This window comes from Falco peregrinus, chromosome 3, assembly GCF_023634155.1.
Source record: "Falco peregrinus isolate bFalPer1 chromosome 3, bFalPer1.pri, whole genome shotgun sequence".
NCBI classification, from domain to species: domain Eukaryota; kingdom Metazoa; phylum Chordata; class Aves; order Falconiformes; family Falconidae; genus Falco; species Falco peregrinus.
In genome coordinates, this window is record NC_073723.1 from 90,997,022 (window position 1) to 91,019,591 (window position 22,570).

Sequence of the window (22,570 nt, forward strand, 5' to 3'; positions counted from 1 at the left end):
GCTTTGCAAAGGTAGCTGAAAAATTAGTGTTCTCTAATAGGAAAAAAAAAAACCTTTTCTGTAGATGAAAAGAGATAAACCAGTTTTGGTGTAAATGTTTAGTTTTTCTTGTGCTACACAGAATGATATACGCGATAAATGTGAGAACATTGACAGCATTTTCTCCTATATGTTCCCCAGCTCATATTTTCTAGCGCTCACATTTCGGTTTCTAACAATCTCCTGCAATACATAATTAAGACTATAAAGCACCCAGTAGTGGCTTCTGCGGGTTTTGGCTCAGAAACGTAAGATTTAACTTGGAGGAAAACGTCTGAGTTTTCAAAAAGAGCCTGTTTTCACATAGTGGTAGAAAATAAGAGAAATTTCAGCCCAAACAAGAAATACTTCAGGCAGGATATAAGGGGTGGGAATGCAAAAGTGATCGAGCTAGCGTGCAGTACTGAACTGTTTGGGGCTCTTCTGAGCTGAACAGGACTTGGCCTTACCCAATGCCTTCAAAGCCTTTACTCAACACCTTCAGAACGAGCTGATAATACATCTAACTGCTCATGACAGTATGAGTTTGCTCCCATAAACGTGTGGTTCAAATGAGCAGCTGGTAAATAAACACAGCCTATAGCCTTGGTATTGTGCTAAATGTGAAAAGGGGAAGAGACTTAGCAGACTGTTCTGTTCAAAAAGAAACGTTTCCTTGTACGTTAAATACCGGCATTTTAAAACACTCCAGCCTGCGCAGGGCTGCAAGTTTTCAGCCGTGGGTGGACTTGCCTCTGGCAGAAGGATCTCCACCCAGCGCTGCCACGCCATCCCACCGGGACCGACAGGGAATAACACCGCTGCCAGCAGCCAGGCACGTATGTCACCCACACCTCACGCCTTACCTTGCAAAGCCCTGGGTGAAGTCAGCTTTGCACATGTTGCCTACCAAGCAGGCCGAGTGCTGCAGCCATCCCTCCCCACCCCCCCTCAAATCGATGTCTGTTCGATACTAGAGCTGTAGCTTGTCCAGCCCGAGCGTGGCGAGACCCCCCAGCTCCTCTGGCCGGTCAACAGGACTCTGACGCTGCAATTGCAAGCTCTGTGGCTTGCTAAAACCCATCAGCGTGTCCCTTGCCCTAGGTCTTCATGAGGTGAGCAGGCAGCAGGAGCAGCCGCTGGCCCCAGGGCAGGCACATCAGGCGGTGTCGTTTTGCCCCATGGCCTGTTGTGGAGCATCAAACCCGTGTTGGGACCACCAGCGCTCCAGCAGCCATGTCATGTTGGAGACCAGGCAGGGGAATGGGCACGGAGACCTGCCTGAGCACAGTTCGGGCAGGGCCCAACACTCGCAGAGAACGTTGAAGGTTTAAATGTTGAAAGGAACTTTAGGAAGATTAAAAAGGTCTGGCTTAATGGCCCCTGGGAACTATGTAGAGGTGAAGTGAATGTCATAGCTTCGTTTTACCACACAGCAGCTCCTAGCAGGGAGGAGAGAAACCTGGCAGGCCTTTCTGTCCCGAACGCTCCCTGGCTCTGAGGGTCGCTCTTCTGGGCAGAAAACAGACCATAGCAGCACAGGTGAAGGGTTATACCTGGTCAAGGGTTAAATCTAAATACACAAGCGAAAGAACAACTTCCTTATTTGCTCAGTCAGAAGCACGCTCGGCTTGGCGGCCTGTGAGCGCAGGGAGGCAGGGAAGGTGGTGCAACCGCACGGCTGGCTCTGCCAGATCTCAGCCCCCCGAAATCGGCGCTGCCCTGCCCTGCCCTGCCCCACTACAGAGCATCCATGGTCCCTCTGTGGGGCGAGGGGCACCACGGGCCGTGCCTGGGTGTGAAGGGCGTGCTGCCAGCCAGCGTGGTTGCAGCGGGGTCAGTGGTGTTGGCAACGAGTCTTTTGGGGGTCAAGAGGCCACTTTACCCTGTCCCAGGTCAGGCCACAGGAACTGGCCCCATGCATGGCGGGGGGGGTGGGGGGGGTGGGGTGGGTTAAGACAGCTCTGGAAGCGCATCTTCTGTTTTTCTTTTCCCTGGCAGCAATCCCACCCACCAGGTCCCACCATAAGCCAAAGCAAAGTACTTGGCGGGCGTGGGGGTGGGGTGGGGGCTCGAGCTGTGCCCAAATGCTGAGGCTGGCACCCACAGGGCTCTTGCGTGGGAGTAGGGATGGGGTAGGGGTCGGGGTGGGACAGGACAGGACGGGCCGCAGGAGGGTGGGTGTCCTAGGGCAGATGGGCGTGCGGTGGGAGGCTCCTGACAGCACGGGCGATGTCCAGCGGTGGTGGGGAGAAGGTGCTGGCTCTGGGGCAGGTGTGCAGCCAGGGCTGGTGCTGGGAAGGGAGGGCGCAGAGGGTGGGAGGCAGGTGGACGGGTGGCCCTGCCGAGAAGAGAAGGGCCGGGGAAGCAGTTCCCATGGGCAGGAGGAGGGACGTGGGCATGGTGACTAAACTTCTTGTAAAAGGGGGTGGAGAAAGGAAAGGGAGGGACAAGAAGAAGGGAAAAAAAAAAAACACAACTGCATGTCAAGTCTGAGGAAATGCTGTGGGAACTACAGCCAGGCGCTATTTTTTTTTTTTTTCTCTCTCTCTTCTTCTCTTTTCTCCCCTCGTGTAGCTGAGAGGAAGGAAAGGAAGAACGAGAAGTAGCTAGCGCAAATGTGCCTCGCTCTGCTGCTGGGGCGTGGGGGCTCGGCTGGAAGGATCTAGTTTCTCTTTGGTGGCAGGAAAAGAAGCCACAGGAGGAGGCAGAGACGGACACCCAGACATGCCTGTCCCGTCAGGCTGCTGGCTCCTTCTCCTTTCCCTCACTGCTGCTGGCAAACAGGTAAGGCTGCGCTGCCAGGGCTGAGCCGGAGGAGGGTGAAGGCGGGCGTCGCATCCCACCCGGGGAGGTTGGTTTCTTTGCCTGTCGCTCGAGGAGGTGGCGAAGTCAGAGCCCGTGGCATCGTGCACCACCGGCACTGGCAGCGCGGGGTTTAGAAGAACAGCTTTGCCTGCCTATTGGTTTTGGTTTTTTTTTTTCTTTCTGGTTGTTTGGTTTTTGGTTTTTCCTTGCAACTCACCCCGTCTCACAAAGCTTCTCTCAGTTCTTTAAAATCAAAATAACCCAAACCCAAAGCTCCAAAGGAAGCCAGAGAATCTGCAGGGAAAACAGCCTGCTTCTGCCCAGGGCAGGGTGTGAGAAGCCAGAAAATATTTGCACTGAGGTTGTTGAGGGATATAATTTGCATGTAGAGTAAAAATAAGGCAGACTCCACCCTACCGAACAGATTTATTCAAGAGAGCGTGAGCACACTTGTCCCTCAGACCGTGCGATGAGCGCGTATGTTCTTCACAGCCCAGCTACAGCTTCTCAGCCTGCCCTGGAGGGGTGCTGTCCCTCCGCTCCGACCACTCCGCCACCCCAAGTGCGGGCAGCCCCTGAGTGGCCCTGGGAGGCGGGACGGCATCGCGACCCCACGTCCACGGGTGGAAGACTGAGGCCCAGAACAGCTACGTGACTCGCTTGGAAGTTTGTACGCTGCTCGTGACAGAGTCAGGAACCAGACCCAGTCCCAGGTCAGCTGTGCCAGCAGGGCAGCCCTTTCCTCTCAAGGGGAAAGATCTGAGCGAGGTTGGCTCTGTGGTTGTTTGCAAACAGAGCGTGCTCTTTTTGCAGCTTCATGTAATGCCAGGTGGCTAAGGGTCAGTGTGTTTTACAGTTCGATCATTGCTGGTCTTCCCCTATTTTCAGAAAGAACTTTTTCTGCAGTCAGCTCTTGCTGACCCTTGTGAATGGCATAAACCAGGTTTCCTCCAGTGGTTTAAATTTGCAGAATCGTGCTTTGCTTTTTCTAATTACACAGCTTAAAAATTATTCTCCTCTCTTTGGGTTATTTAGACCCTTGTAGACTGGCAGGCTGTTTGCAAATCCCATGTACAGGCACTTTATTTCCTCCATTAATCAGTGCTTGGCAGCCTCACTACCATTTGTATTTATTTCATTTGAACTGCTAATATTTCTCTGTGTCTCATTATTCTTGATTAGTTGTGTCATTTTAAGGGCTTCCTTCAACAGAGTGCTATAACTGGGCTACAGCTGGGTTCCCTGAGGGCAAGGTGCAGCTTCAAGAAAGATAAAAAATACAAAACAAAAACCCTCTGCTGTCTACAGCTTACAATTTAATGTCTGACCGCACAGTCCTGAAAGCCTTTCCTCTGGATCCTTGGTCCTAAATATGTTGCCTAAAACCACACAGGCCTTTTTTCCCCCTCTAAAACATATGTTTCACTCTGTCCAGCCTTGGTCCTCAGGCTTCTTTTAAATTAGTGCTTTCCAGGTGTCCTCCATACATATATGAATAAGCCTGTGTATTTCAAAAGTGATTTTTACATCACAGCTTTCAGGCGGTTTGTCCCATTCCTCAGTATCCTCTGTCTGTTCCCTCCCCCCGTCGGAGTTCAGGACTGTGATCAGTGCAGCATGATGAGCAGACCTCAATGTTCTTCATACCTTTGCTTCAGGTCACTAACCATTACATATTGGCTTCCTTCTGGAGCCTTTTGGGTTTGGGCTAGTTGTTCCCTTTGGAATATCCTCATTGCCTGGAACCTCCTCGACTCTTGGCCAAACCTTGGCAATTCAAATTTCCATGCTATAGCTCCCAGCACATTTTGGGTACCCTGATGTAGGAGCCAGGAGGAGCTCCTCATTAATTCTCACCTCCCAATTCATAGCCTCTCAGGGGATGCAAAACAGGGAACTTGTATTTATTTGGGGCTGTTGTGTAAAGTCTTTCCACTGTATTCAACACGTGCTTAATTCTGAGCCTGTAAGTGGTTGCACAGGGTGTGACCTTCCATAGCCAATGCTTTGGACGTGTAGCAGTACAAAATAGTAGCTCTAGGAAAGTTACAGTGTAAGTTTACATAGGATAAGCCATGCTTTGACGAAGAGCCTGTTGAACCTGGAGAACCTGTGAGTCAAGAATGTGATAGCAAGGCAAACCTGGAGAGACAGTGCTCCCAGCCAGCCTTTCAGGTTCTCCCTTTCTTGGCTGATTTGAACAGTGGTTTCTTATGAGAGTGCTGTTTTCTGGTGGAAGGAATTATGAGAGTAAGTGTGGTAGGGCTGAAGTTGTCAGATGCACTTGTGTTAGTTTAGAGTCAATAGTATGATGGGGTAGTGACAGGGTAGTGGTATTTGCAATGTATTTCCTGCAAAGAATGAGAAACACTTGGACATGTAAATTAATGAGTACTCATAATTCTGCTGAGAATAACCATGGTTATCATCGTCATTTTCACCAAAGAGGAAACAGGAACAGAGAATTCGTGACTTGCTGTAGGTCACACACCAAGTATGGAGCAGAACTGCTGGGAGCAGAGCTCAGCCCTCCTTGTCTTGTGCTTCAGCCGCAAGATGATCTTTCCTTGGAAATTAGGGCCGAGAGCCTGTCAGAGGACGTGGTATTTTGCTTTCTGAGGCATGATCTGCTCAGCTTCTTTGTATGGAATCACCATATCCCTTTTTTTTGCTTGTCATCGGTGAAGGGCATAAGTGTTTCTGTCAGGTGGGAGTTAAAGCCTGTGAGAATGTGCATTTGTAAATATGCAATAAAGCCGTTGCCTGGTTTAATGTCAAAGGACTCTTCTTCCCTTGTGTGGCAATGGGATGGGGTTTTCCCGTAATACTTACTTCATAGGGAAAGTTTTCTCACTGCAAGCATCTGGAATTCTTTGTAATACAGAAAAATTTTGGCCAAAAAATAGATTATTTTTAAACTTCCTATAATACACAGTCTTTATGGAGAGAGGGGGAAAAAAGAGCATAAAAATGTCCATGATGTGCTATATCACGGGTTCTTCCTGGTCCGGTATTCCTGCTCTGATCAGGGCCACAGGAATCACTCAGTAGAGCAAAACTTCTACAGTATGTAATCTAAACTCCTGGATTTATTCTGTTATACAGCATAGGTTTCAAAGTTATTGTAATTCAGTTGGTTCACTTGTCAAAATGCCCTGGCAGGAACAGTATCTGCAAGAGAAACTGGAAAGTTTCTCATTGCTTTGCAGTTTCCCCCAGAACATGTGAAAAATCTTACAGCACCTCGTATAAAAGGAATATAATGCATATAACCTGAACCAATCTACAGTTTAAGAAACCTCTGCTTCTTCTTTTTGCATGTTAAGCATCATCTTCCTGATGCAAATTTTTCTTTCCCACAAACGGGACCAAAACAAACCTTCACCACATTTCACAAGTCAGTAGAATTCAAAGCTTATCAGCCATCTCGAGGGTACTGACCTATGTCATTTACGGCACAGGGCTTTCTTCATACTGTGCTGGAGGAAAAAAAAATGCAGGTCAAACAGAAACAGATCCTTAGGGCCACAGTTAATCTCTCTAAGTGCCTGTTACTGTCATCCCAAGCACCCTCAGACTCAGAAAAGTGGGTTCTAATTTGACCGCTTTGCAAGAACCAGTGCAGACATTAAACAGACATTAAAAGGGATGCGTGTGTAACAACAGTACAGAAAATCATTAACACCTCAAAGTGGTGCCCTCTGGCATTTATACTTTTAACACTGTTTAAAGGTATATTTGAGTCGCTTTGCTATGTTTATCCATCTGTCCTTTGGAGTTCAACTGGTGGAAGACCCTGCTGTACTAGGTACACGTGTAGACTCAACAGAAAAGTAACGCGTGTTGCAAGGCTGTCCTCCTCCTGCTCTTCCCTGCCAGCTTGCTCTCTGTATGAGGTGTTTGCAGGAACTAGATCCAGGAGGGTTCCTGCCACCACATGCTGTGAGCACAGAATCCACACCTCCTTCCATCCAGTGCCCTGCGCTGCAAGGGGCTGCTCTGCAGCGCGAGGGCTGCTGGACACTTGGAGGAGGCGGTTGCTTCAGATGCTGGTTTAGCTTACTGGAGGCAGGCAGTGGGGAGAAGAGGGAAACAGGGGCGGCTGGTTCATCACATCAGCTGCAACTGCGCACTTCTTGCACAGACTGCCCCCTTCCTTTCAATGGAAACTCAACTTGTCAGGCAGTGCTGGCTTCTGCTGCAGCTGCTCACCCCCTGGTTTAAAGGATGCATTGGTTAGCATTGCCTGCATGGAGAAGCAGCTGCTCTGAGAATGGTTCATTATTACTGATGGAAAGCAAAAGGGCAAATATTTGTGTGTTATAAATGCAATATAAAAATTAAGGGCTGTTTAACTAGGTTGCACTATGGACTTGGGTAGGCCTCAGTCTGTACAACGCAATAGCCTACCTGCAAGAACTTGCCCCTTTTTATTATTCTTCTTTGAAAATGGTCAAAAGTTTATGTAGTAGAAGAAAGACTGTTGTTGGACCTCCCTGAGCAGCAACGGCTGAAAGCTGCCGGGTGGGCTACAGGGGGGAATCCTGGGCTGCAGGCTGTGCTGGCACCCAGGGCAGACTGCCATTGTGTCTCCTCCGCAGCAGCAGGCTTTGGCGTGACAGTTCAGCTCTGGGGAAATGCAAGTTTCCTGATTTTTCTGTGTTTGTGTGTCACCGCAGTGTGCAATCATATTTGTGATGTGGTGTCTCACAGAGAGCTTAGCACCACACCAGAGGAACGACACTGACTTACGCCCAGTGCTCCAGGACATCCTGGCTTTTGTCCCATACCTGTGCAGCCACCTCAACTGCTCTTCACAGTGCTTCCCATGGTTACCTGGTTTGTTTGCCTTCTCAGGGCGTGAGTTCTCTGAGCAGAGGGCTTGGCTTTCTTTGGTGTTTGTACAGCACTTGGGATGTCGTGGCTGCAAACAAAGCCAAAGAGTCGTTAATCACTGCAGGACAGAGCCCCATCCCTTTCCCACCAAAGTCACAGGAGAGGCCTGCACAGGCCCGGGGAGGGAGGGGATATGTCCCCCCCTAGCCCAGCTGCCATCACACAGGCTGCAGCATCCAGCCCTTACCCTTATTCCCAGGGTCCTTTTCTGGCCACAACCCCACCAGCATCCCCAAGGTGGAAGCACATTCCCTGCACTATTTGGCCAAATGTGTTCGTGGTGGCTCCCCATGAAGTCCCCGAAGGAGAGGCTGGAGCAGGGGCTGCAGCAGAGGATGGCAGCACCATGGGCAGGCAGAGGGCTGAGACCCTCAGCTGCCTCTCGGCTCTGCGGAACCCGCTGGCTGCTCCCCTCTTAAAATCTAGATAAAAGAGACCAGGAAAGGCAGTGTTCAGTAGAAGAGCCAAGCTGGCCGGTTTAATCCACCCTGCAAGAACCAATTAGCCAAGGAGGGGGAAGAAAAAAAAAAATGAGGTCACTCACCCTCACCACTTTGCGGCTACTCCAAAAGAAAAAAAAAAAGTATATAGGATCTGTTCAAGAATGACAAAGAACAACATTTGTGACTGCAGATGGGTCCAGAATATATTTAGTCAGTGGTCAAAATTGAGGGAAACGAAAAAAAGTCTTGTATGGAAAAAAAAATACTGTGAGGCTTTGTTAGGCAACCCATTAATCTGGAATACAGATAGGGAAAAATGTGCTACTAGGTTCATATGAAATCCTAAAAATTGCTTATGTAGCATGCAAGGGAATCTATTTTGAGCATGTTATTTTGCCACAGTGAATACTTTTGCCTTACAAGCATCATGTTCTTCAGTAACTTTTCATCGTTCAGTAGCAAGGATAAGATGATTCCTTGAATCTATTCTCACAGGAAGAAAAATTCTCCCCTGCAATACCATGTGAAGTAAAACAGGCTGGTTATGGAAATGATCCAAAGCCTATTCAAATCAGGGAGGAATATTTCCACTGACTTGACTGGCCTACAGTCCCCAGCAGAGCTGGTGCGTTGTGGTGACACCTAAAGAGTAAATGAACGAATTTTTAGTCCAATCCTGAACCCTTTAATAAAGGAAGCAATTGCTTCATGTTGGAAAAGGTGCAGATCTGATCATGCAGTTCTTACTATAACTCACACCAAGGCAGAATGGTCTGTGGGTGTTTATGCACCCCCTCTATATGGCCATCATCCAAGGTACGGGCTACAGCCCTACCACTGCCCTTTGTATTTCTGCCTGCAGAAAATTCAGCGTTTGTTCCATGTGCAATGCTACAATCCAAAAGAATGAAGCCAAAGCAGAGCATCAGGCAGTGAAAGCAGGCTTCCCCTCTTCTCTACAAGCTTTCTCATCCTCCCCAGCAGCTCAGCTAGGACTGCAGGGTCTCACACCATAAGAGACTAATACGTTATGTTCCACTTTGGAAGCATGCTGGAAGGAAAGGGTACATAAACATACAGATTTTTGAGCATAGGAAGTCCTCGCTGAACTCCTAATCTGGCATCCAGAAATATCCCGGCCCAAGAAATCTCTCATGGTCATTTCTTCGTTAAGATTGTCTTCAGTTGATGAAGCATAGAAAAATAATCTGCTGAACTAAAATGCAAGAGGAGCATGGTCCCTATAAATGACGGTGTTTTTAGTGCCTTTTTTATTATTATTATTTTAATTAAGCATGAATAGCTGTGGAGTTATTCATATCAAGTCGTTAAGACTGTACCCGGGGCGGCAAGACTGCTAAACTTTCCTATGGAGTACTGCTGTTGCACCTGTTTAATCTACAAGAGATTTGCCTTTGCAGGCCTTTGTGCAAGCACATCTAAGTATTGGTTTTTGTAATGTTGTTATTCTGCAGGTTTTATTTCTGCTTGTTATGGACTGTTGTCTTGCTGTCAAGCCTTTTTGTTAAATATTTTGGTTTGGTTAGCTTTTGGGTTTTGCTCTCTGATTCATCTTTAAAATATTCTACCTAGTAGCTATTAGTCTTTGGATGGCTGTGGCAGTGAGGACATGCAGGTTAAAGCATGAGGTTTTGCACCAAAGTGCCAGCAACACGCACACGCTACTGACTGCTCAGTCACCGAAAATGTTAGATGTACCCTTCTGGCTGTTGTATGAAGATGACTTTATCTCTGAATGATGAATGCTGTGCACGTGATCGCAAGTTTTCAGTCCGCAGAAGAAAGCTGGCTGATTCACAGGTTCAGTCAGCAGCTGTTTCAGCCCTGCCATCTATCACCTTCGTCATCTCCCATCTGATATACCTGAGGTTCCTCTCCGCCTTACCCCCACCACCCCGCTGCCAGAGCGGTCAGTGTGGCACTTCTCCTTCACATAGTCCGCTGGCTAGAAATAACTCTGCTGGGTTTGGCAGAGCAGCACCAGTTGCTCAGGTGTTGGCTTTTTGCTGCGTGCTAAAACGGAGGGGCAAGGAGAATGGTCAGGATGGGGCATTTACCACTGCTTGCCCGCTTCCTGGCTGCAAGTTACACTGTTCTCTTGACCTCTTTATTATTGGTTTTATCCCTCGTGTTCTTTCTGGCCTCTTTAGGTATTTAGGCTCTAGCAGGGTTTCAAGGACCTATTTTTAAGAGTGAAAAAATATTTAGTTTTTAGCTGTTGCCATTTCCCGGCTGTATTTTACCACGTGGTGGTAGTTCTGTGATGTGGTTTACTGGTCACTGGAAAGTTGACATCACCAAAAGCATTTCATTCACAATCTGAGATTTTTGTGATGGATTGCAGACCTGCAAGCAAATAACTGGAATTGTAAAGCTGTGACTTGTGTCATGCTTTGATTGAGTTTTTATCAACAGTGAATACTGTCTATGAAGGAACTGTTGCATTCAGTATCCATGTGATTATGATTAAATCTTTAACATAAGACTCCTCTTTCCCCTTATAAACTCACAATTGTAAAAATTTCCAGAGCCGTTCATTGTGCACATTGCTGTTATGCACCTCAATAGAGTGCCTGGGAGCACCAGCCATGGAGCAGTGCCCATCAAGAGCCAGATTCTATTTTTATTCCTAAATAACGTTTTAGGCAAGCCCCTGAAACTGGCAACAAGCTGAAGAAATCGAGGATTTCTTAGCAATACTTCTGACCCAAAGCAGGTGGGAAGCTGGAAGGCTGTAGGGCCAAAATTGGTACCTGTGAGAGCAGAGGGAGTGGCTCATATTTGAAGGAGAAAAAGCAGCAGATGACGGCAAAGGCCGTCCTAGCTGGATACCGGGGTGCTGTGCTTGCATGGGCTGCTTCAGATCAGGAAATGTTGGTCAAACCTCGGTCCTCTTGATGAAGGCAAATAAAGCCCCAAATCCACAGGAATATTACAGCTGTACAGGAGGCAAGTCTAAGGACCTCAAAAGGAAGCGGTTTGAATAAACTCAGGCTCCAGAGTATAAAGAACCAGTAGTGTGGGAGGTAGGACAGACCGTAGCTGTCTCTCCCATAGGTACTTTGGTTCTGTAATACTAAATGAAAAAAAATGTGCTTTGCTCAGTGAAATTAAGACAGATGACTTGAATACTTTCCAGAAACAACTACACTGAGGAACAAGGTGTCATCTTAAGATAGTTACCCCTTGATGTGTCCCTTTACATCTAAATTTTTGCAAAACGAAGATTATCACTGCTGAGCAATCCTCATTGAGGCCTCAGGTTCTTGTTCAGAAGTGACATGGGAAAAAGGCTGTGGAAACCCCCAAGCTTGTTATTCCAGATTTTTTCTTTTAAAGGAAAGAGGCCCATGCAACTCTATCTTCTCTAAAATGTCTGTCTGAATATTCATCTGAGCGAGAAAGTAATTTTAGCATCCATGACACACAGCTTCTGCTGCCATCCGATTGCTCAACGGCACCGAGAATAAATATTTCCTTAAGCCTGAAGACAGGAATCTGAATACTGCTGGTTCCCCTTCAGAAGCACCTGTGTGCGTGTGCGTGTGTTTTTTTCAAGCTCTGAGTAACACAGTGGTGCTTTGTAGCTCTGAGTCATCGAAGCTCTCCCACCCTACAAGCACACTCTTGCTTAGCGTCCTTTTCAACAAATAGGCAAAAAACAAAAGAAGCTGAAAAAGCTGTCTGCAGCTTGACACCAAAACACAGTCCTCCTGCAAACCTTGACATGAGCATGCCTGTTTTCACAAAGAAGTCAGTGGTGTTACTCATGTGCTTAAAGGTGAGCAGGTGCTGGCGTGCTTTACTGCGCTGGTTCCACCAAGCCCAGAGGAGGTTTGTCTTTCGTCCCCTGGACTCTTCCCCTGTCAGATATACGTGTTCTGAGGTAATGTTAATCAAGCAGGAAAGGTGACGATTTTTTTAGGGACTGGTGCAAATCTGTGTGCTTTGCACACCTTTTAAGTCACAAATTTAATTTACGTGGTATACCTAGAGCTTTTTGAAGCACTCATTTATGCACAGTGGTGGGATTTAATGGGCAGCGTCATCAACAGAAAGACCATTAAAGAAATGACTAGGCTGGGTTTCATCTTTTTTCTTCTTTTGATCATTTAATCACTTCAGAGGAGGTTCACACCTTCTCATTCATCAAGGTCCCTTCTCTCTCTAGATAAGAGCTTGGTGATGTCCAGATCACTCTGACCCACTGGCCAGCACCCGATGAGAGGAAGGATGTTCCAGGGGTTACAGGGTGAACTTGAGACTTGGTTTGGTTTCCTGTCACCTCTGTAAAGCCAGCCAGCCTCCGGGTGCGAGTTCCTCATCTGCAAAATGCATTGCACTTCCCCGTCTCCGAAGGACACAGTGGTGGGAATGCATTGGTGGTGGTGGTGGTGGTGAAGTGTCAGGTCATCGTGCTGCCAGCAGCACGACTGCTGCTCAGCTCCCAAAGGAAGCTGACGTACATTTTGATGATGACAAGCGCAATCCCCTGGCAGAGGGTTAAACATGGGATAACCCGACTTCAAAAGGGCTGTGTTAGCAAAAAGGCCCAAGTTTGGCTCCCACCCTAAGAAAACCCCAGGTTGCTTTTGTTTCCCTTTCTGTCCTCTCTCCCTCCAGCTCTCCTGCTTGGTAGGTCCAGCCAGTCCATACCAGGCCAAAATCTCTTGCCTTCACGAGGAGGCTGGGCTCACGTGAGGGTTAGCACGTGTCTTTACACCATTGAGCATAAATGAAAGGAGGGAGTATTGCAGCTCTGTGAATGCGTTGGCTTATGTGGAAAGGGGAAGGATATGGTCCCAGAAGAGACTGCTTATTGACATAGGGCATGGATTTATGCAACTGCAGCTGTGAGTTATACTGTAACAATAGCCCTCTTTATACAGTAAAGCATGGAGGTATGAAATAATTTCCAAAAGTGGCTGAGCAATTGGCTGGCTCCCCTAGCCCCAGCATGAGGGGATTGCTGCTTCTCCTCAGGCTGAGTTGCAATTCTCAGAAATTATTCCAGACCCTTAAGCTGAATGCTCTTTAGCAAATTTGCATATCCTTCCTTAAAAAGGATGACTTTGCCCTTGTTTGACACTTCAGTAATTTTTTAGCCTTTTTTTCTAAAGAGGAACTATCAAAATGGAGCAAACGAGGAAGAAGAGGACATTCTGTGACAAAAAGCGAGTGACTGGACCTGTTGGCCTTATCAGTTTTATTGCCTTTTTGGATGGCTGGGAATAGGGAATCAGTTGCTCAAGACCTCCTTTCTGCTGCTCATTCCCACAACATCACCTCAACCCTGTGCTGGCCATCTTAGTGTTTTAGCAGATGCCAAGTGAAGTGCATTACAGAAAATGAGCTCTTTCGATTACAGAAGTGTTTTCAGCTTTTACCCTGGGACACTGAGTGTTGTCACTGTTAGCTGCCAGGCTGGCCTGACTTTCCATTTCCTAGATTGCCTCTTGCCACACCAGCACCGATCGTTACACTGTGCCCCTCCTGGGAGGCACTGTGCAAACACAAAATGCAATGTTTGTTCCAAAAAACATACAATCTGATCACGAGAAAGGTGCTGCTAATGAAGGCAAAGAAAAAGACAAGGGAATAATGACACAACAGAATATTTCTTGCAAGATCAGACTCTTAATTTGATCTGAGATTGTGGTAATGATAAAAAATGGCTACAAGTTGTTTATAACCTGCAAAAAATACAGAAACGCAAGACCTCTGACTTGAGGTACTTATTCTGTTCCAGACACAGTTAGCGCAGTTTTGATAAACACATTGGTGTGTATCCCATGGCTCAAACTCCAAGGCAAAAGGTGCTGTTTTAAGAAAAAGATTTTCTGTCATCTTTGCGTTACAAGATCCTTCCGAGCATTAGAAGATGACAAGGTGCTTAGGGAAAAGTATTTTCTATTTAAAGAGATTGCTATTGCTGAAACTAAAAAAAAAGGAGGAAAGAGGAGAAGTAAAGACTTGGGGGAAACAAGGGGAGAACACTAAGCAGAGGAATGGAAACCAGTATCAGGAGGCACAGGGCTATCATATGCTGTTAAATGGCAAAAGCTCCCGTTAACCAGCAGCAGAAGCTTTATTGCAGCTTTTCCCAAGTACAGGCCAAATTTTATATCATCTTCTCTATCGCAAGATCAACGACTGGTTTTAAGGTGGTGTGTTTGTTTGGAAGACCGCTGCCACAAGACTCCTGGGCAGCCGAAGTGTGATCAGCAAGGGGCTGAGCGTGGGGCTGGCTGGCCAGGATCCCCAGCACAAGCCGTGCCCTGAAGCCTGGCCAAGGCAGCCGTGTGTGCTGGGCTGCGGGCAGGACCACGCTGTCTACAGGCAGCCAGGAGCAGGGAGGGGATGCAAAGGCCTGTCAGAGCTAGAGGCAGCACTGCTACCTGCTTTGCAGATGCCCTCTCATGTAGCAGTTTCAGGTCGTTTGGGGGTGGTGGTTTGTTTTAGTTTTGTTTTGGTTTTTTTGAGAAGCAAAAAGCTGTTGGCGTAATTGTATCATCTCTCTGGATGGCTGCCTCAGTTCCATGACACCCCCTCTGCAGGACACAGTGAGAGCCATAAAAAGCTGCAAAATTAAAGTTCAATATTTTCCGGGGCTAGCTGGGAGTATTGTGTATCCCAGTGGGAAGCTGGGAACTTTTTTTTTAGGAGTATAAGTTGTTCACTTTACGTTTGCTTAATACTATACGTTAAAACTGTCGGTTGCCCAGGTCTTGGTCTGAGGAAGAAACTACAGAAGTATCTCTATGCCAATTCTTTTTCTGTACAATTGTTTTCAAGTCATAGAATTCAAATAATATAGCACTGTAAGAAAAGGTTATATAGCAGGCCAAAAGTTCATGACAAATTACAGGATTGTGTTATTTATTTATCACCTGGCTGTGGTACGAGTCTCTGTGTGTACAGCAACAAGTACACATTCTTAGTGAGTCTACAAACCACCTTTGAAGTAATAAATGTTGTGTAATTTTTACTGCTTAGCTATCCAAAATGCTATACAGAAGAGAAGATTTCCTCCTTTCTGCAGGACTGTGACTAGGTAGTCCTGAAGGTGTCCAGGTATATTGGTTCTCATGTCCTCTCTCTCCTTCTCTGCTCCAGTTGTCACTACAAATCACTCCACCGTGTGAAAGCGAACAACACTATGAATACTCTGGACGGTGCTGCACAAAGTGTGAGCCAGGTATGTGAGCCCTGGGCTGTACCGGCTTCACAAAAGCTCATTAGAAACAGTTTTGTGGGTCAGTAAGGCAGCTTGCTTTTGCAACTCTGCTAATCTATTGGCACATACCCTTGAAGGTGCATGATTTCAGGCTTAAAAGCGCCTTCAAGTGCAGGAGTCGTCCTGCTGACCTCAGCAAAAGCCTTAGCAGCTATTTTGTTGGGTTAGCACTCAACTGCTGTGGGAGGCAGAAAGCAGCTTGATTCTCATGTGCGTAGACAGGACTGCTTCCAGGCTGTAAGCTTCATGGATGTGTTGGTGCCATGCTAAAAGCGGGCCAGACTGAGGAACTGAAAAGGTGGCAGGAATAAATGATTGTCCACAGCAGTACAGCAGTATTAGTCCAACATGTTATTTTCCCAAAGCTCTTTAGACAGTTGGTTTGCAAGATCTACTTGTCCTTCTCTCATTCACAGGAAAATATATGTCTGCTAGATGCACTGATACTTCTGATAGTGTGTGCCAACCGTGTGGCCCAAACGAGTATATGGATGTCTGGAATGAAGAAGATAAATGCTTACTACATAAAATATGTGATCAAGGTGAGTTGTTTTTACTGAGGAACTTTTTAATCCAAATTAGTGAAGCACGAAGTTGGAAAAGTGGATCTAGAGAAGTTGCTTTGTTCAGGTGCCCAGCACTGGAGGCTGGGCTTGCAGAAGAGCCTGGCAGAGAGGGAGGTCGCCAGACAGCAGAGATTCTGTGCTGTGCTGAGCACCAGGACCATGGTCTCTGTGCTGCTCATAATGATTATCTTCACTGGAGCCATTCACTCCTGTCAGTTGCATCTTAAAGGTTGTCCTTTTTCCCAGCGTACTGTGCATTGACTTCCCCTAACACGTTTGTCTCACCCTGGCAAAAGCTCTGTTTATTTTCTACAGCACCTACAAGGAAAAATACTGCTCAGGAGTGCAACCGGTGAGGAGCCCCATGCTGGTCAAGTGTCTCCCATGCTTCTTGAAAAAGAACATTTCCTCTAGCATAAATTGTTTTGCATCTGGCATTGAAGCAAAGCAAATAAGTAGAGCAGGAGGTTCAGAAACTTGAAGCTTACTATCAGAGAGATTTTTACTCCCATCTGCTTTCTCTTTAAGGGAAAGCTTTGAGAGAAGTGAACCCTGGGAACAGCACATTCCAGCGTCAGTGTGCTTGCACGATGGGCTACCACTGGAATGAAGACTGTGACTGCTGTCAACGAAATACTGTGTGTGCTCCAGGGTTCGGAGTTGAGCATCCTGGTAAGATACAGAAATGGGACGTACAAAGTGAAAAGTCCAGCTCAGGCCAACAGGATGAGGCCAGCATTGTGTGAGTTGTGACATTACAGAGGATACTTTGGACTCTCAGATGACTGTCAACAGAAGATGTGTATCTGAGTTGCTGTTACTACTGCATATAACCTTCCTGGACTATTTGCATTTTGAAGGCTTCTGCCTCTATCTTTTAAATAGTATCTTGGATCAAGTGACTTTTGCAAGATATCACGAGAACGTAGCAAGAGTTGCAAGGTGTTCAGTGCATTTCTGATGTTTGCTGAGGTGTCTAGCTGTGAGTCACTAGGTCATACATGGCTCCAGTATTCAGAGAAGCAGTCCATTGGGAATTGTTCCTGAGGTCAGATTTGAAATACATTTTTGTCCAATGACTTTGCCATTTTATAATGTTATAAGCAAGTTAAAAAAGATTAACACATTTCACGTAGTGCAAGTATTCTGTTTTAGATGACTTCTACTGCAAAGATTTATTACAGACATTTAATTTAGTCTTGTCTGATCAAACACAAGATGCAAATGTTTTGTGGGTGGAAAATAGAAGACAGTGAAGTTCAGAGTTGTAATAAACACTGGGAATAGCTGTGCCAAGCATGAGGAACCCCCAGAATGCAGCACGTAATAGAATAATGAAGGATGAAATGCTCCATGGGCCTGGAGCACAGTGCTGTTTTTCCTCCAGTCTAGCAAACCCTGATACAGCGTTTTATTTACTGTGGCTTCATAGAAGTGACAATGCCAGTTAGCGTCGCTGTCTGTGATAGCTTCAATATGAGGAAATTAATGAAAAGAGGAGGATATTATAGCTGTGTGTTATTTTACAATAACTGCAAATGGCTCCTGGTCATTTCTTCTTTTGATCATGTAGAGAAGTGCTCATGTGGGACTAGTGTACTTCTTTCTGCTTACATGTGACTGTCATTGCTGCTTTAATGTAATCTAAGATCTTTCTCTCTTCAGGCAAGCTTTTGGGGGGATTGGGGGAGGGGTGTGGAGCAGGGGTATGGGGAGCATAATCACCTTATCCTCATCTGAAAGGAACATGTGGAAACTCAGCTATGAAGTTTTTCTTCCTTTACTACACACAGTGCAACAAGACAAGGACACAATGTGCATACCATGTCCCAGAGGCTACTTCTCAAAGGTCGCTTCATCCACCGACGAGTGTAAATCCTGGACCAAGTAAGTCCCTGTCTATGGTAAAAGGACCCCACTAGCCAGAAGGCAGGGAGAAGCTTGGGCGAAAGCATTTTTCAGTGAGGTGTTTCAGGCTCTCTGCAGAGTGCACGGAGTATCTCTGTTGGCTGTGCAGCGATAAAGGCATTCTCACACTGAAGCTTGAAATCTCCTTGGGGGGAGCAAAAGAGAGCAGTAACAACAGAACTGCTGAGCTGACGCAGCTGAAAATAAAGAAGGTATCTGAGGCTCTTGAGTGTGGAGAAATGCAGGAGAAATGTTGTATGTTACAACAGAAAGTACTACTCTGCATAAGTGTAGGAGTCACAACAAGCTTCCTCTTTGAGAGCCTAGCCTCTTTTGTCTTTCTCTTTTAGCTGTACAGCTCTAGGAATGGCAGAAAATGTGCCTGGAACTGACAAGTCAGATGCAGTTTGCGCAGAACGGAAGATGCCTGAGCCATCAGAAGATGGTATGTGTCCTTGCACAGATTATCTGTTAAAAAGTAGCAGGGAGGAGGAAGAATGTGTTTACTAGGGATTTTGGCTGGTTTAACTTCATTCCCATTGTGGGCGACTCTAGGGGGAGCAGCTGTAGACCAAGACAACTCTTGGAAAATCCCACCTCTAAAGATTACTTTAACGCTGGCAGCTCTAGGGCCCATGTCCACTGCTAAGCAGAGCTTTACACCTTCCCACGGAAACTGCATGGCAAGCAGCACTGCTGTGATACCCATGACCTCCATCACAGTTACAGCTCTCTTGTTTTTTCAGCCTGCTGATTTCCATACACTCACTAATCTGTATAAAGGCTAGCAGCTTGTCTACATTGCTATTTTATGGCTATGGATGTAGTCTCAGCTGAATGTAGCTCTTCCTTCTCGCCCACTGCCTGCTTCCTTCTCCAGTATGGGTATGATACCAGGGAGGCTGCTTGCCTGGCATGCGGTCATCATTCATAACCTGAGATAATGGACAAATTTTGCCAGCTGGATTCTCTAGTGTCCATGAGACGTATGTCCTCCAACCCCTGAGGGAGAGCAGGCACAGCCCGTGGGATGCTGGCAGCTTGCGAGGGGACTTTCAGAGGGGCATCACTGGATCACACCTCTCTGAGACGCCAAGACTCTGGTTTTTATGGAGATGGCTTGGTACCAGGTGCCTTCAGTATGGCTGCTTGTTACAGAATAGCATGGGTGCTAGAGCTGTTGTCCTGATTATAGAAACTGAGAATCAAACAGGAGAAAAACCCTCTCCTGTCAAAAGTGGGTAAAATGAACAAGGATTGTCATACTGCTGACTACATGCTGCATGTTGATGGCACTATCTTTTTTACATCCTGCAGGAGCAAACAGGATCTTATACGTGTTGATTGTCATCTTGTTTTTTGTGGCACTAATTGGCATTGTCATCTTCATCGTATACTACAAGAATAAGGGAAAAAAGCTGACAGGTACATGATAGCTAATGATATTCATGAATGTGACAACTGCGTGGTACTCTGTGCACTCTGATTTCATGGATAACCACCAGGTTAAGAAACTCAGGAGTTATTCTGGAAGTTCTGTGCTATCCCTATGTTCTTCCATATGGGTATGCTTTAACAGCGCAAATCCAGGCTTCAAATTTCTTTCCCCTAGGCAGGCAGCATATTACACACATGCATAATGCATATCACTTGGTATCCTTCCGCAGCCTGGACCACGGGGTGACCACTTTTGGGGTGGATGCAGCAGCTGTGGATGAAGGAGGGCTGGTGCTTGGGCCCTTTATAGCAGCACGGCTGCTCTGCACCGTCTGGCCCTTTGGCCCTTGGCGGAAGGGAAGCAGGGACACACACAGGGGGCTTTTGCCACCTCCTGTCTCCTTCCTCCCACTTTCTCTCCTCCCCTGAAACCTGCATCTGGACAGGTTAAGATACGGATTTCAAGACAAAGGCCTGATGTGTATTTGAAAACATGATGGAGGCAATTTTTTTTTACCTGAAGGCCAAAATTCTGACGTGTGAAGGAAGAAATACTAGAAGGAAATAGAATAAACAGTAAAAGTAGAAAATTAGAAAAATTATAGCAAAGGCATACTGTATAACAGTGGAGTACTAAATATATTATTAATACAACAGAAATACCTTCAACAGTTACTCAATTCTGTGTTAAAGCCCTAGATAGCCTTAATTAAGGACATACCCATGTTGTTCTGTTCGTTTTTTATTTTCTCCCCTCTAAACATGGAAAGCCTTTGCTAGTGTACTTTTTCCGTCATCACCTTTCCAAGCCCTAGCAATTTATGAAATGTTTTGGATGCTGCGGAGGGGAAGACAGCAACCCTCTCTTGTAAAGTATGTTTCAGCCTGTGTTTTAGAAATGGGCTGCCTCTGCCACACTAAACATGGGTTGTGCTAAATCTGGAATTCCTGGGATGGGCTGGAGGAAACGGTGACTCTCCTTGCAAACCAAATACTTACGATGCAAAGCAGGTTAGGGGGGAATGCTCTTTATTTGACATTTCTATTGCCCTGCTGCTCTGCAGTGACAGTCCTTCATTGCCTTTGCATGTTAAATCCTACTGTTAAAGCCCCAGAGACTTGCAGGCTCAGGAAGAAGCTCTGCCAGCTTGCAGTGGGGACTGATGGTAAATGTGCAGGCTGAACATCAGAGCAAGAGAGTCATTGCTGGGAACTGGCGGTGGCTACATAGCTGATCTATCTTCAGACATACAAAACCAGGATAAGCTTCAAATGTACGTGAGACCTGAGCCCTACAAAATCTCCTGGAAGTATAAAGACAAAACAGGAATTGCTAACTCCGTTAAGTGGCAGTCTTTACCATAAAGCATTGCTGGACTTAAAGCTTTTCCTTGGGACATACTCTGATTAAGTGCATTTCCCCATTAAGTACACCCTGATTAAGTGGAATACACTGTGTTTGAGCCTACCATCCCATGGTTTCAGTGGCTTACCCTCTTCTCTCTAGGCTCCTCACTCCTGTCTGAGAACGGCCTTTGGGCCATCCACGTGACTTCTCTTGAAACAGACCGTATGGCTGCAAGCGGGACGGTATTGGGCCAGTCATAGCTTGGTGTGACATATGACCAGGAAAGAAACCCCATTTGATGTGGAACACAGTTTAACCATGGTCTATTTTAGGAGCTTGGAAACATTTGTTCCACAGAAATACATCCCTGTTCCAGTTACAATGAATCCTCAGCTAGACCAACACTGGGACACTTGAACAGTCAGTAAAAACAATCTTGCTGGTTTCTATTTAATTTGATATTGCGGATTGTGAATGACTGTGGGTGTTTAGGTCTGTGGCTAACTTCAGTGCCTGCTATATGTTACAGCTACTCTTTATATTTTCCCTACAGCAGATCTACAGAATTGGGCTAACGAAGTGTGCAGCCAAATAAAAGGAACAAAGGTAAAGTCAAAGACACTAGCATTTTCTCATTGTTTTACATTTCCTCATGGCATTCCTGACATCCCTCCTGAAGCAGACTCCTCATTAATGTTTGGCTAGAAAATAAGTTTTGAGTTCCTCAACAAATGTTCGCAACTTTGGCTTTTTCAGTCTGGTTTTCTGTAAATCTGAGACATATGAAATCACTGTTCTCAAATAGCTTCTGAACCTGCTCTCTGGTTTCAGCCAGTTTTAACAGTGGTAAAAGCCTCCATGATGATTAAATAATTATGATGAGAAAGTTAAACATGAGCCCACCGGTTGCTGAACGCCTGAGACTGCCTAGGAGAAAGCCTTACTAAATCATAAGAGCAGGAAAACCTTCAGCTGAATTTGCACCTTTTTACATACCAGAGTGCTCACAGGGGAGAAACCTGGCTTTGGGGCAATGCCAAGAATGCCAGACATGCAAGGCATTAAGCACAGAGCCTTCACATGTGAAAGAAGTAAGAGGTTTTGCTCTGGAAGAACACCAGATCCCATGCTTGAAACACTCAAATAGGGACACAGGTTCAAGTTAATGTGCAGTGCCTGCTGCACACTGTGGACATGGGCTGAAGTGTCCCAGGTGTCTGTTCTCCCTGCTACCCTATCTAGCTTAGCTGTTGAAAGACTCAAATTCCATTGCTGCAAAACAAACATACCAAACCAACCCACCTTTTTTGAGCAGGCAGTTCTTTTGTCTCGTAAGTGTTCATGCAACTTCCCGCATCAGCAGCTGCTGAGATCCTCCAGGACAGAGGAGTGAATCAACAGCAGCTACAGGCTTGCAGCATTTACACTCTCTCTTCTGTCCTGGAAGGTCCGAACAGATTCTGGAAGTGAAAGATACCAGTTCCCAAATACCCATCTACAGCACAGCTTGCATGAACTGAAAGTAAACCCTTGAAGTATTTCCCAGTCTTAATTTTTTTGGAGCTGCAACCAAAAATTTAGCTTTACTTTGACAAGTACTGGCAACATGGCATCATGGGCTTTGCATTTGTTGTCTTAACATTTTCCAGGTTAAAGCAGCCTTACCCATGGGACTTCCTTTTTCTGTCTTGTCTTGAGCCCTCTGAATCAACCCAGTTCTCCAGTTCTCTTCAGTCATTAATGATAAAAAAGATTCTGTTCCCAGTAAGGCCTTCACAGGTGAACAGCCCTTCAGACAAATGGGGGGGGTTCCAAACCCTTACAAGCAGTTAGGTAGGTCTTACTGATGGTCCATAAGGAATAGCAGAATCCAGCAACTCTTCTAGAT

General features: G+C 46.3%; 1 protein-coding gene across 1 annotated transcript in view; it reads left to right on the forward strand.

Annotated features, from left to right (window-relative positions):
• Positions 1 to 2,449: 2,449 nt before the first annotated feature.
• The window catches only part of TNFRSF11A (TNF receptor superfamily member 11a), a 30,205-nt gene continuing 10,084 nt past the window's right edge, over positions 2,450 to 22,570 (forward strand). Inside the window, exons 1-8 of the mRNA XM_055800128.1 lie at positions 2,450 to 2,805; positions 15,303 to 15,384; positions 15,840 to 15,965; positions 16,518 to 16,661; positions 17,783 to 17,876; positions 18,248 to 18,342; positions 19,215 to 19,322; positions 21,236 to 21,288. Of these exons, the coding sequence (XP_055656103.1) occupies positions 2,746 to 2,805; positions 15,303 to 15,384; positions 15,840 to 15,965; positions 16,518 to 16,661; positions 17,783 to 17,876; positions 18,248 to 18,342; positions 19,215 to 19,322; positions 21,236 to 21,288 (762 nt within the window). The 5' untranslated portion in view covers positions 2,450 to 2,745. The remainder of the gene's footprint in view (positions 2,806 to 15,302; positions 15,385 to 15,839; positions 15,966 to 16,517; positions 16,662 to 17,782; positions 17,877 to 18,247; positions 18,343 to 19,214; positions 19,323 to 21,235; positions 21,289 to 22,570) is intronic.